General features: G+C 41.2%; 1 protein-coding gene across 13 annotated transcripts in view; it reads right to left on the reverse strand.

Moving 5' to 3' along the window:
* USP28 (ubiquitin specific peptidase 28) overlaps nt 1-9,082 on the reverse strand; it is a 55,543-nt gene extending 46,461 nt beyond the window's left edge. For 3 of the 13 annotated variants that reach the window (XR_010841439.1, XM_067038951.1, XM_067038949.1), the window contains exon 1: nt 8,821-9,043. Coding sequence is in view for 8 of the 13 variants with exons in the window: in XM_067038951.1 (XP_066895052.1) it covers nt 8,821-8,877 (57 nt within the window). In the remaining 5 variants the exon portion in view is untranslated. Of the gene's footprint in view, nt 1-8,430; nt 8,662-8,820 lie in introns of those variants that run through there. The other 10 variants (XM_067038948.1, XM_059068223.2, XM_067038946.1 and 7 more) reach the window with 7 other exon arrangements.
* Nucleotides 9,083-12,578: the final 3,496 nt, after the last annotated feature.

Here is a 12,578-nt window from a genome sequence, read left to right on the forward strand (position 1 = left end):
AACAGCATTTTTTTAGTGGATGAAACTAAATCTCCCGAAATGGGCTACTTGATAACTTTTCTTTTTTTGCGGTACGCGGGCCTCTCATTGTTGTGGCCTCTCCCGTTGCGGAGCACAGGCTCCAGACGCGCAGGCTCAGCGGCCATGGCTCACGGGCCCAGCCGCTCCGCGGCATGTGGGATCTTCCTGGACTGGGGCACGAACCCGTGTCCCCAGCATCGGCAGGCGGACTCTCAACCACTGTGCCACCAAGGAAGACAAATAATTTATTTTAATGGTGCAAAAATTAGGTACGTGATAAAAATCACTGTTTCAGTTAATCAACTGGCTTAAAGTTTTTAAAAAGCATTAAAAATTTTTAAAAGTTAGCCAATTCTAAATGGTATAGAGGGGTTTAAACTAAAATTAAAAGAAAAAAAAGAACTAATTATTATTTATTCAAATTTTTTCATCTCTTTTAGGAAATTCTAACAGCACAAAAAGACATAAAATGAAAGGGAAATTTCCCTCTTCCTCCCATCCAGTCCCATTTCCCAAGAGTAGCCACTATTAATAGTTTCTGACATATCTTTCCAGAAATGGTCTATGCACTCAAATATATTCTTTCATACTATACATCATGTCCTGCACCTTGTTTTTTCTTACTTTTGAATACATTAAGACAATATTTTTTTCATTTTTTTAAATACATATGTGCCCCAACTAAATATAAGAAATGAGGCCAGGAAACTGTTACAATAAGGTCTTATGAAATGTATCTTCAAAAATTAAAGAAAATGCCATTCAGCAATCTACTGCTAAGGTTTATTGAGAAACTAAGAAAATATGGGAAAAGATATAAGAAATCAAGTTTACATGGTTATAGTTTTAGAAATCTAACAGTAAAATTTTAAGTTATTATTAGATGGGCCTCAGTGTGTAGTTTCCATTTTTGATAAATAACAGGGACCAGAGAGGTGATGCGGGACTGGATTATGAAGGGTTCTAAATGTCAGGATGAGTTTAGATTTGATCTAATGGACACTGAAAAATTATTACAGGTTCCTCAGCAGGGAAGAAATATGAGGGGTAAAAAAGGTACTTTAAGGGAATTCATCTAGCACATGTCAACAACTAGTTTAAAGTGGGATGAGACTAGGGAAAGAAAGCTTAACCATGAGTTACAGGGCTACTGAATAAACCAAGTGTGATGAGAGAGGTAGGAAGCTGGCAGGAGAAATGGAAAAGTAGAGTATACTCTGCGCATCTCAAAGAATGAAGAGATAAAAGCTTAGCCAAATATTTGAAAATGGATGCCTAAGAGAACGTGATTGACGAAGACGTGAAACCAGTAAAAACCAACCAATGTAACATGCCACACTAACAGAATGAAGGGGATAAAAACACAGTTATCTCGGTCGATGCAGAAAAAATCCAACACCCTTTGATGATAAAAACAATCAGGAAACTAGGAAGAGAAAGTCATTTCCTCAACATGATAACAAGCCTTTATTAAAAAAACTCACAGTTAACATCATTCACAATGGTGAAAGACTGAAAGAGTTCCCCCTAAAATCAGTATGAATACAAAGAAGCCCACTTTCACCAATGTTATTCAACATTATACTAGAAGTTCTAGCCAGAGCAATTAGGCAAGAAAAATAAATAAAAGGCACCCACGCTGGAAAGGAAAAAGTAAAACTATCTCTATTCACAGATGACATGATATACAAAATCCCAGAGAATCCACAAAAAAGTCACTAGAGCTAATAAATAAATTCAGCAAAGTTGCAGAGTACCGGATCAACAGGCAAAAATCAGTTGTGTTTCTATATAGCAGCAATGAACAATCTGAAAAGGAAATTTAGAAAACAATTACACTTACAATAATATCCAAAAGCATAAAATACCTAGGAATAAATTTAACCAAGGTGAAAGACTTGTACACTAAAAACTACGTAACACTGAGAAAAAACTTAAAGGAAACCTTAATAAATGGGAAAACATCCAAGTTCATGGACTGGAAGACTGTATCAGTCAGGGTTCTCCAGAAAAACAGAACCAATAGGGCACATGTGTGTGTCAGCATGTGAAGAGACCCTGTATTCCTAGTTTCCTGTGCGTGTGAATTAAGAAATTTATTATTAGAAATTGGCTCTTGGGATTATAGAGGCTGAGAAGTCCCAGGATCTGCAGCTGGCAAGTTGGAGAACCAGCCAAAGGTGTCATTCCAGTCAGATCTGGAAAACCTGAAAACCAGGAGAGCCGATGATATAAGTTCCAGTCTGAGGGCAGGAGAAGACCTGCACCCAGTTAGGTAGGTAAAGTTTCCTCTTACTCAGCCTTTATGTTCTACTCAGGTTTTCAACTGAAGGGGTAAGGCCCACAGACACTAGGGAGGGCAATCAGCTTTACTCAGTCTACCAATTCAAATGCTAATCTCATCCAGAAGCACCCTCGAAGACATACCCAGAATAATGTTTGACTAAATGTCTAGGCATCTCCTGGTCTAGATGATAAAACTAATCATCACAAAGATTTAATATTGTTAAGATATCAATACTACCCAAAGTGATCTACAAATTCAGTGTAATCCCTATCAAAATTCCAATGACCTTTTTTGCAGAAATGGAAAAGCTGATCCTCAAATTCATATGGAATTTCAATGGACCCTGAATAGCCAAAACAATACTGAAAAAGAACAAAGTTAGAGGACTCACACTTTAAGATTTCAAAACCTACTACAAAACTACAGTAATCATGACAGTGTAGTACTGGCATAAGGACAGGCATATGGACAAAAGAATAAGAATTGGGAGTCCAGAAAAAAACCATACATCTATGATCAACTGACTTTTTTTTTTTTTTTTTTTTTTTTTTTTTTTGCGGTACGCAGGCCTCTCACTGTTGTGGCCTCTCCCGTTGCGGAGCGCAGGCTCCGGATGCGCAGGCTCAGCGGCCATGGCTCACGGGCCCAGCCGCTCTGCAGCATGAGGGATCCTCCCGGACCAGGGCACGAACCCATGTCCCCTGCATCAGCAGGCAGACTCTCAACCACTGCGCCACCAGGGAAGCCCTGTGGTCAACTGATTCTTGACAAGGGTGTCAAAACCATTTGATGGGGAAAAAATATTCTCTTCAAACAATGGTACTGGGGGTGCTGTAGGGATAACATTGATGGTGTTTAAGAGTACAAACTTGTAACAAGTACTAAAATAGTCACAGAGATGTAATGTACAGTTTATTGAACGTAGACAATAATATTGCACTATAAGTATGTTGTTATATGATAAATATCATTACAGGAGCAAACATATTATAATATACAAATTTACCAAAGTAACTTGATGTAAACCTTAAATTTACACACCCCACAAACAAAAATGGTGCTAGGACAACTAGATATCCATTTCTAAAAGAGTAAAGTTTGACCCCTACTTCAGACAATATTCAGAAACTTACTCAAAATGGATTAACAACCTAAATATAAGAGCTAAAACTATAAAACTCTTAGAAGAAAGTTAAATGGTAAATCTTCATTATCTTGAATTTGGCAATGGATTCTTTTTATATTATACCAAAAGCACGAGCAACAGAAGAAAAAATAGGTAAGTAGCACTTCATCAAAATTAAAAACTTTTGTGCATCCAAGGACATTATCAAGAAAGTGAAATGACAACCTACAGGATGCGAGAAAATATTTTCAAATCATAGATCTGATAAGGGTCTAGTATCCAGATTACATTAAAATTCTTACAATTCAAACCACCAAAGACAAACAAACCCAATTCAAAAATGAGCAAAGGACCTGAACAGCCATTTCTCCAAAGAAGAGATACAAATGGCCAATAAGCATAAGAAAAGATGCTTAACAACATTAGCCATTAGGAAAATGCAAATCAAAACTAAATGAGGAAGTGAGAGGGTGGCATGGACTTATATATACTACCAAATGTAAAATAGATAGCTAGTGGGAAGCAGCCACAGGGAGATCAGCTCAGTGCTTTGTGACCACCTAGAGGGGTGGGCATAGGGAGGGTGGGGGGACACAAGAAGGAGGAGATATGGGGATATATATATATATGTACAGCTGATTCACTTTGTTATAAGCAGAAACTAACACACCCTTGTAAAGCAATTATACTCCAATAAAGATGTTTTTTAAAAAAAGCAAAAATGGACAATAACAAGTGTTTGGGGAGGATGTGGAGGAACCCTTGTGCGTTGCTGGTGGGAATGTAAAATGGTACAGCTGCTGTGGAAAAGTTTGGCAGTTCCTCAAAACATTAAACATAGAATTACCCTATGATCCAGCAATTCTACTTTTAGGTATATACCCAAAAGAACTGGAAGCAGGTACTCAAAATATTCGTACGTGAATGTTCACAGAAGGACTATTCATAAAAAACAAAAGGTGGGAACAACTCAAATGTCCACCAATGGAAAAACAGATAAGATACAATAGATAAAAAGAGTTGAATATTAGCCATTATTGAAAGGAATGAAGTACTGATACATGCTATAACTTGGATGAACCTCAAAAACATTAAACTAAGTGAAAGAAGCCAGACACAAAAGGTCACGTACTATACAATTCCATTTACATGAAACATCCAGAACAGGTAAATGTGGAGACAGAAAGCAGATTGGTGTTGCCAGGGGGAGGGGGAATAGGGAGTGACAGCTTAGTGGGTTTTCTTTTGGGGTGTTAAAAATATTTTGGAACTAGATAGAAGTGGTGGTTGTACAATACTGTGAATATACTAAATGTACACTTTAAAATAGTTAATTTTATATTATATGAATTTATTCAACTGAATAAAAAGGGAAAGTTTTGCACAATCGCGCACACGCACGTACACACACACACACACACACACACACACACAAAAGAAGAAAAAAGACACCAGGAAAGTACTAACTTGGGCTGGAATATTGAAAAAGGAAATATTTGTTTAGGACATCTCAAGTTTAACCTGACTACCAACCATCACGCAGCAGCTGCCAGCATCTATTCACGCAGATCTTTAATTTGGCTTTGAATGTCTGGTATTTTGACCTCCCTTTTTATTATAAAGCCTTGATGGTGGAAATAGCACTAAGTAGCCCAGATTCTTAGCACACATTAGCCTCAAGGCAAATTTCAACTTTCTTGAGCATCAATTTCCACATCTGGAAAATAAAGTATACCATAAGCCTTGACAGCACTGGTGTGACTATGAAATGAAATAATGCATACAGGAATTGTTACTAAAATGAAAAAATGATTTTTAAATGTAAAATATTGTGACCTGCCCATCTAACAAAACTCATCTAGAGGTTGTAGTAAAAAATACTGATATCCTAGGAGAAAACTACCTGTGCTAGGGTTTTGGTTTTATGACTTACCAGCTGTGTCACTTTGCAAATTCTACTTCCTAGTCGCACTAAATTTTACTTCATAGGGTTGCTATATGGATTCAATGAGAATAAATGTTAAAGTGCTTCATAAATTGTCAAAAAAGTCTGGATGCAGGACAAGTACAAACTGGCTAAAGCACACCCAAATTTCTACATTTCTAACAAACTCCTAGGTGATGTGAATGCTGCTCGTCTGTGGACCATATTCTGAGTCGCCAGGGAGCAGAAGTCAGTGAAGGTGCCTGGGGGTTAGGCTCGGATAAGGAAGATGTAAGGAAACTTCGGCATGTGAGGAAAGACATCTAAATCAGGGTTTCTTAAGCTCAAAATCATTGACATTTTGGGCCAGACAGCTTTTTGTTTAGGGGGGACTATCCTGTACACTGTAGGAGGTTTAGCAGCACCCCCGGCTTCTACTGGAGCATCCTCCCCCAGTAGTCATAATCAGAAAGGTTTCTAGATACCAATGATTTAGATTCATCTCTAAGAAATGAAGGGAGAAGGGAAGGGTACCTCTTCCACTGAGAGAAAAAGAGATGCTGAAGAGGGGGGGGGGGAAAAAACCCCAAATACGAGACAGAGAGCTCTTAAGGTATCAGCAAGCTCAGTTAAGTAGAAAGGCAGGTTATCTATTTAGAAAGAGTGCAGGGAGGACTGAAAGTTTAAAACATCAGGAAGAGAGTTCTAGAGAGTAATAGAAAGGATCTGACCCAAAACAATGGGTCCACTGACTAAGAAGCAGGATCAGGGATTTCCTGGGCTCCTTGGAGTCAGACGTGCCTGGGTTCAATCCTGGCTGTACCATTGACTAGCCTGGTGACCTTCGGCAAATTATTTAAAAAGAAACAAGAAAGTTTCCTGGAGTTGTCATAAGTACTGAGATAATATATGTTAAATTCAGAGCACAGAGTGTGGCATATAGTACATGATCAATTAATGTTATCTACTACTATTATCAGCGTTATTATTTTCCTTGAAAAATGTTTCACTTGGCTATTGCTTTAAATTTCTTGGATGAAACAAAACATATGGAAAGATCTTGCCTGGTGAGGTGTTACTTGTCAATGTGTTTTATAAATTTACTAAAAGTATTGTGTGAGTAGGAACTGTTTGTAGCTGGAGGCATGAGAGCTGTGGAAGCCAACCAAGCATTGACTTACTGATGTTCCAAAAATCACAATTAATGTGACAAGGTAAAAGAGGGTGTAAAGCCAAAAGCTCAAAAGAAAGCATTAAATTTTCACCGAAACTGACAGGTTTTCACAGGGCTTCGGTTAGCAGAATGTGTGATGAGCCCTAGTATAGCTGCCAAGGACCACAGGTTTCTAAGAGCCAACCTGACTTCATGTTGTTTAACCGACAATAACAGTAAACATTGCTTCTCGCTTTCATCTAAGTCAAGAAGTGATTGAAATACTACCCTCTTTTAGACTCGAGTACATATGAGAACATATTTCAAGAATACTACATTTTTCTTGCACTCAAATCTTGGACGGCTATAATGGGTTCTGCCTGTTCCATGTACAAATGACCAATAATGGAAGGGAAGCATTCTAGGTTTTAAATAGATTCTGAGTGTCAGGGGAGGAGAGCTCCCCTCAATTAGAGCAATTAAAGGTCCTTTAAGGACAATGTAGAATGCTTCAGAGAATTCAAAATAGAGTCCATTCTAACATGAAACTTACGAAGATTCGAAGAAGATATTAAAATCTTTCCTCTGAGATATGAAAGGTAATTTCCTCATATAAGACTGCTTCAGCCTGGCCTGCTAACTTCAAGCATTTTACATCAGCAAAAACAAAAAGGGCAAACATTATCAAGCATTCCAAGCTTATCATCTGTCTGTATGGGGCGAATCACTGAGAAGAACAGTAAATGTCATCGCTCTGCAGGTTGCCAGGAATCAGGGTCCTCCAGCTATAGCCACAGCCACTGGAGTTGCAAAGCTTTCCAAAAATAGCTATGACTTATATACAAGTGTTCATCAAACACTTCACATATACACTCTTAAACAGAGAGTGCTGAGACAATGGTCACCTATCAAACTGTGGCAGTGGTAAATGCAGTTGCTGCTGACCAAAAGGCACATGGTGTCAACCAACGAATTTAAATGACTTGCTCTCCCTTAAAATAGTCTCTTCTCCAAATCAACATGACTGTCTCAAAGCTAAGATTTTCCCACCTGTTTTTAACTCACTGTCCTAAAAACAAATAGAACTGATCTCTGAAACCGAAGAAAATCCTGACTCAGGTTCCAACAGGCATTGGTAAACACCTAACAATTTTTCTATTACAAATCAGCATATGAAACACCATCTGCCTACTTTCATTTTTGAGTCCACGACCCGGAGGTATCTTTTACTACAGGAGTTTAAAAAGTAAGTGCGGTCACTTTACACACTATTGGTCTCCCGAGTGCCTGAAGAGGGAAAACAAAAAGGCATAAAAGGTTTCTCACGTGGAAGTATCTGACAGCTCTGTACTGTAAATATTTTATGAAATTCCTCACTTCCAAACTCGCATTTAAATACTTGGTACAGGGTTCCAATTCTGTATTGAAACAGCTTAGCACTTGACGGGTGACGGGTAGTCTGAAGTTATAACATTCCAAAGTAACACTAGAAGACTTTCTCAAATTGCCCACTTCCCAAGTTTTCTTCGCACAGACATTAGCCGTTTGATTTTCTCTCAAACCAGTATTCTTTTACTCTCACCACCTTAGCCCAGAAATCCTCGTATTGATTTCAATCTTCTTAGATAATAGAAAAGGGAAAGCATTATCAGCATACCTTGTATTCATCGCGCTGTTCTGTTCCTCCCCCTTCCTTAAAAATCTAGAGTGATGAATGCAGTAATTGGGAAGGCTGCTTTCTGCTTAAATAAATAGGGGTGTGTGTGGAGGGCATGAAGTGGTCAAGGACCCCTCCTGGCTTTAACTTAGATAACTTCGGTCTGCTTTAGACTCATAGAACAGCACTGCCCTAAAACGGATTCGAAAACAAAAACAAAAAACAAAAACCACCAAAGCTGCCCCTTTCGGAAGTTTCTCACCCTTGGTCGGGGGCCAGGAGCGCTCTTCTTAGAGATCCCTGATGCAGACAGCCCACGTCCAGCCCTTTATATTTGATTTTCCAAATTAGCTAATCTGCCTCGAACTTCAGCCCGTCCCCGAACCCGAAGAGTCCTCAATCTCTGCGACCGAGCCTTGCAGAGACTTCACCCTCCTCCTCGAGCCCCGGGGCTCACCCCGGCCGGCGCGCCGCTCTCTCCCCAGCCGGGCCCGGGAGCCCTCCGCAGCCCCCTCCTGCCTGGCCCCGAGCCCGAGCCCCGCAGGCCCGCCCGCCCGCGCCCCGCGCCGCTCCCGCCCCGGCCCCGCACCCCCTACTCCCGCGGGAGCCGGAGCTAGCCCCCCCGGCTCCCGCCCGCCGCCGCGGGGCCCACCGAGCCGTGGCGGTCGGCTGCTCCGGCCGCGTCGTCCTGCTGCAGCTCCGCAGTCATGGCCGAGGCGCCCCTCCGCGGGTCAACCTCCTCCCGCCGCCGCGGCCAGCCCAGCCTAGCCGGAGGAGGAGGTAGGAGGTGGAGGAGAAGGAGGAGGAGGTGGAGGAGAAGGAGGAGGAGGTGGAGGAGGAGGTCCCGCCTCCGCCCTCCACCCTGCTAGGGCCCCGCCTCCGCCCCGCCGCACGCCGGCGGCTCAGCCCACACGCTCCGCCCCCGACCTGCGCGCGCACGCCAAGCGCGCGGCCGAGGCCCGAGCCGCTCTCTGCGTGCTCCCGCATACGCCGGGATATGACCCGGCGCCGGTCACGTGACCCAGGCCCCGCCCGCGCCTAACGGTCAGCGTCTGCGCCCGAGCGGTGTGTTCCGGGTGGTTGACGCCCAGGAAATGGTGTTGTGGAGTGTGGACTCTGTTTTTCCAAGCTCCTTCTCTGCCGTCGTCCCTCAAACCTGCTCATTTCTAGGACTCACCACCGGCTTAAGACTCCTCACAGACGAGTTCAGGCTGCTCCCCATTTGGGGAACCTGTCTAGGGACCGCGTAATAGAGGGTTTTCTACCTGGCGGTGGAGCCATTTCCAAGGCCAGTGACACGAAAAATTTATCATCCTTGAGAAAAGGAAAGGCAGAGGCTGAATGGAGTGGTCTGACGGGTAAAGTTAACCAAATGGACCAGAGCCTGTATTCACTGATGCTCAGGGAAGTGCCCTAACACCGACCTGGCCATGGGGAGCAAGAATTGCCCAGTTTTCCCATTTTAGATTTTATGGCGTTCAAAGTAAAATTTTATAGGGTTTTAAGTTTGAGCCAGATGCTTATGATGGCACATTAAGAGCTAAGGTGCCCTCAATTGGGTTGTGTTTTCAACAATTCGATGGAAATTGTAACTGCTAAACCCTGGCTCACGTTTATTCACATGTATCGCAATGACAATCCACTTGGCACACTTTGGGCTGGTCCAAATCTGTGTGGAGGCTGTGTAGGGAAGGGCCTCTTTTAGAGGGTAGTGCTTATCTGGTTGCCCTGGTCTAGCCCTTGGGCAGCACCTTCAGTGTGAATTTTATGTGGATGATGGCCTTTTCCTGTGCTTTTGGCATTGTCGTCCATGTGGTTGTGATGTTTCACCTGCAGGCGTTTCTAGTCTGCATGGAAGCACAGCTTGAGGCATAAGGAAACAGGTACAGATCAGGTGCAGCTCCCATGAGAGACCTGATTACTCTCAGGAGCCTAGACCACGACAGCTGCTACTTCCTTCACCTAGAGATTCAGGGGGTCCCCTTTCCCTGACAGGTAAACTGGCAGCATGATCATAATCTTCCACATTCAGCAGGCAATGTGTTTTATGTCTGATGGTTGTAGGACTCTATGCTTGTGGCTTTGACTTTTTTTTTTTCTTCTGGGTAAGCAAAACGTGTGTTCCTGGCCTCAACGTGGGGGTCATAGCAAAATAAGTTGATTTCTCAGTCCACTTTCTTTGCAGCATTGCATACTTCTACATTGCTAGAAAGCTCTATTTCCGTATGTCTTTACCATGTCTCTGGAGCAACTCGTTTGCCTTTGCACATTCATTTTAGGAAATTGCTTATTTAATGTGTTTAAATGCAGTGGAAACCTATAACTCTTGTTTATGAAAATTTCCTTAAAAGACCTCCAGAGACCTTCTACACCCATATATCTGAAAGAGGTATTCATAGCTATTTTGTAAATACAGGCCCCTGAGTTTTGATTAAGTGTCTTTCTGCTATATGGTTCTAAACAGGGCTCCAGATCTAATAAATTTGTTATCATCTGAGAGCCATAGATCTGGTAAATTCTCTTAGCCCCCTTGGGTTTAACTACCACTTGGTCCTGGATGTGGTAATCAGCTAGAGACCCCCTGTCCAACCAGAGTATTTAACGAATACCCTATGTCATTGCTTGGCCATCAGTTGGCAATCTTCATGGTGATCAAATATAAAAAGTAGGTATCATGGAACGTTACTACAGAAAACTCCTTCTCATTTGTCCTTAAAACCATACTTGAAGGCTCCAGAATAATTACGTTGTTAGTTGATAATCATTTCAAGAATATTCAGGAAAAAAAGAAATAATAACAAGCAGTAGCAAATAATTGACTTGTTTAAAAAAGGAATCATTTCCAGAGTATTTTCCCAAAGAGAAAATTTCCTCTCCTGGAAAACTTCTTGTCCCAATGCTAAATTATTTTCTGAGTCAATGAATTTATATTTCTGCCTCTGATTTACCTCAATTCCAAAGTATAGTTTGTTTTAATGAAATGATCCCATTTCAATGTTATTGAATACTGGTGTGGAGCTTGTGTGGGCTAAGTGAGAATGAAGAGGAAATGTTAGGAAAGGAAAAAAGGGAAAAGAAAGCAATGTATACTTACATTTCTTCTCTGCTTCACTCCGTAAATAGTTTTGCCACTGGCTTCAGAGCAACTGGATTTGAAAGCTGATGGCTGAGGCTGACTAACAGGTGTGACTGTTGTTTGAGCTATGGATTCCTTTCCAGGAATTATCTAGACAGGAATGTCCTTAAGAGCCAGCTTCTCAGAAGTTAGGAAAATGGCCTTTCTTACTATGGAGGAAAGAATATGGGTATTTCTGTTATAACCCCTAGATGAAAAAGTTAGATGATGTGTAAGGTTAAATATAGGTGTTAAAAAGGTTTCAGAAAAGGCTCTCTTTTGCTAGTTGAAAAACAAATGTGTTTCCAGCCTTTCTGAAATGTATACTATAGACAATGTAGTTTGTGGAGAACTGAAACAACTTTCGGTAAAGTTAATGAGTTCACTTTAATTTGAGAAGTATTGGGCCCTGGTATTCAAAATAACAACATCAGGTTTCCTTCCTTTTGTTTCTCTAGAAAATATAGAGAAACACTAAAAAAATAAACAAAAAAACCTACTGAAATCTGTTTTCATGAAATACATGAAAACCTTAAACTCTTGGGATTCAATTTTCCTTTTATAAAAAAGTGAAAACAACTCTAGCCTCCAGATGGAAAGGTAAAAATAGACAATTAGAAATAAGTCCATTTTTTCAAACTTGATTTTTGACAACATTGTAACCCAGTGGGGATAAGATGGACTTTTAATAAATAGTCCTAAGTTCTTCATATAAAAATTAGTTTTGGGGCTTCCCTGGTGGTGCAGTGGTTGAGAGTCTGCCTGCCAATGCAGGGGACACAGGTTCGTGCCCTGGTCCCGGAAGATCCCACATGCCGCGGAGCGGCTGGGCCCTTGAGCCATGGCCGCTGAGCCTGCGTGTCTGGGGCCTGTGCTCCGCAACGGGAGAGGCCATGGTGGTGAGAGACCTGGGTATCACAAAAAAAAAAAAATTAGTTTTGGACTCTTACATTATAAACAAATGTAATGAAAGGCTTAAATGTATAAGAGCAAAATTTAAAACTTTTGAGACACTTCATTGGGGAGTCTGTATCCTTAGGGCAGAGGGGAACTTTCTTAAATCAGAGACAGAAACACAGTCCATAAAAGAAAAGATTGATAACTTAAAGTACATTAAAATTAAGATTTCTCTTCATCAAAAGGTACCACAGGAAAAATGAAAATATCAACAAACTGAGAGAAAATATTTACAATACATACAACTGGTAACATATTGGTATCTAGGACAAACCTCTGGTTTCATTTGGCATGATTAACATATTGGGCCCAATAATTCTTTGTTGTGGAGGCTCAAC

The sequence above is a fragment of the Kogia breviceps genome, chromosome 7 (genome assembly GCF_026419965.1).
Source record: "Kogia breviceps isolate mKogBre1 chromosome 7, mKogBre1 haplotype 1, whole genome shotgun sequence".
Lineage (NCBI taxonomy): Eukaryota > Metazoa > Chordata > Mammalia > Artiodactyla > Physeteridae > Kogia > Kogia breviceps.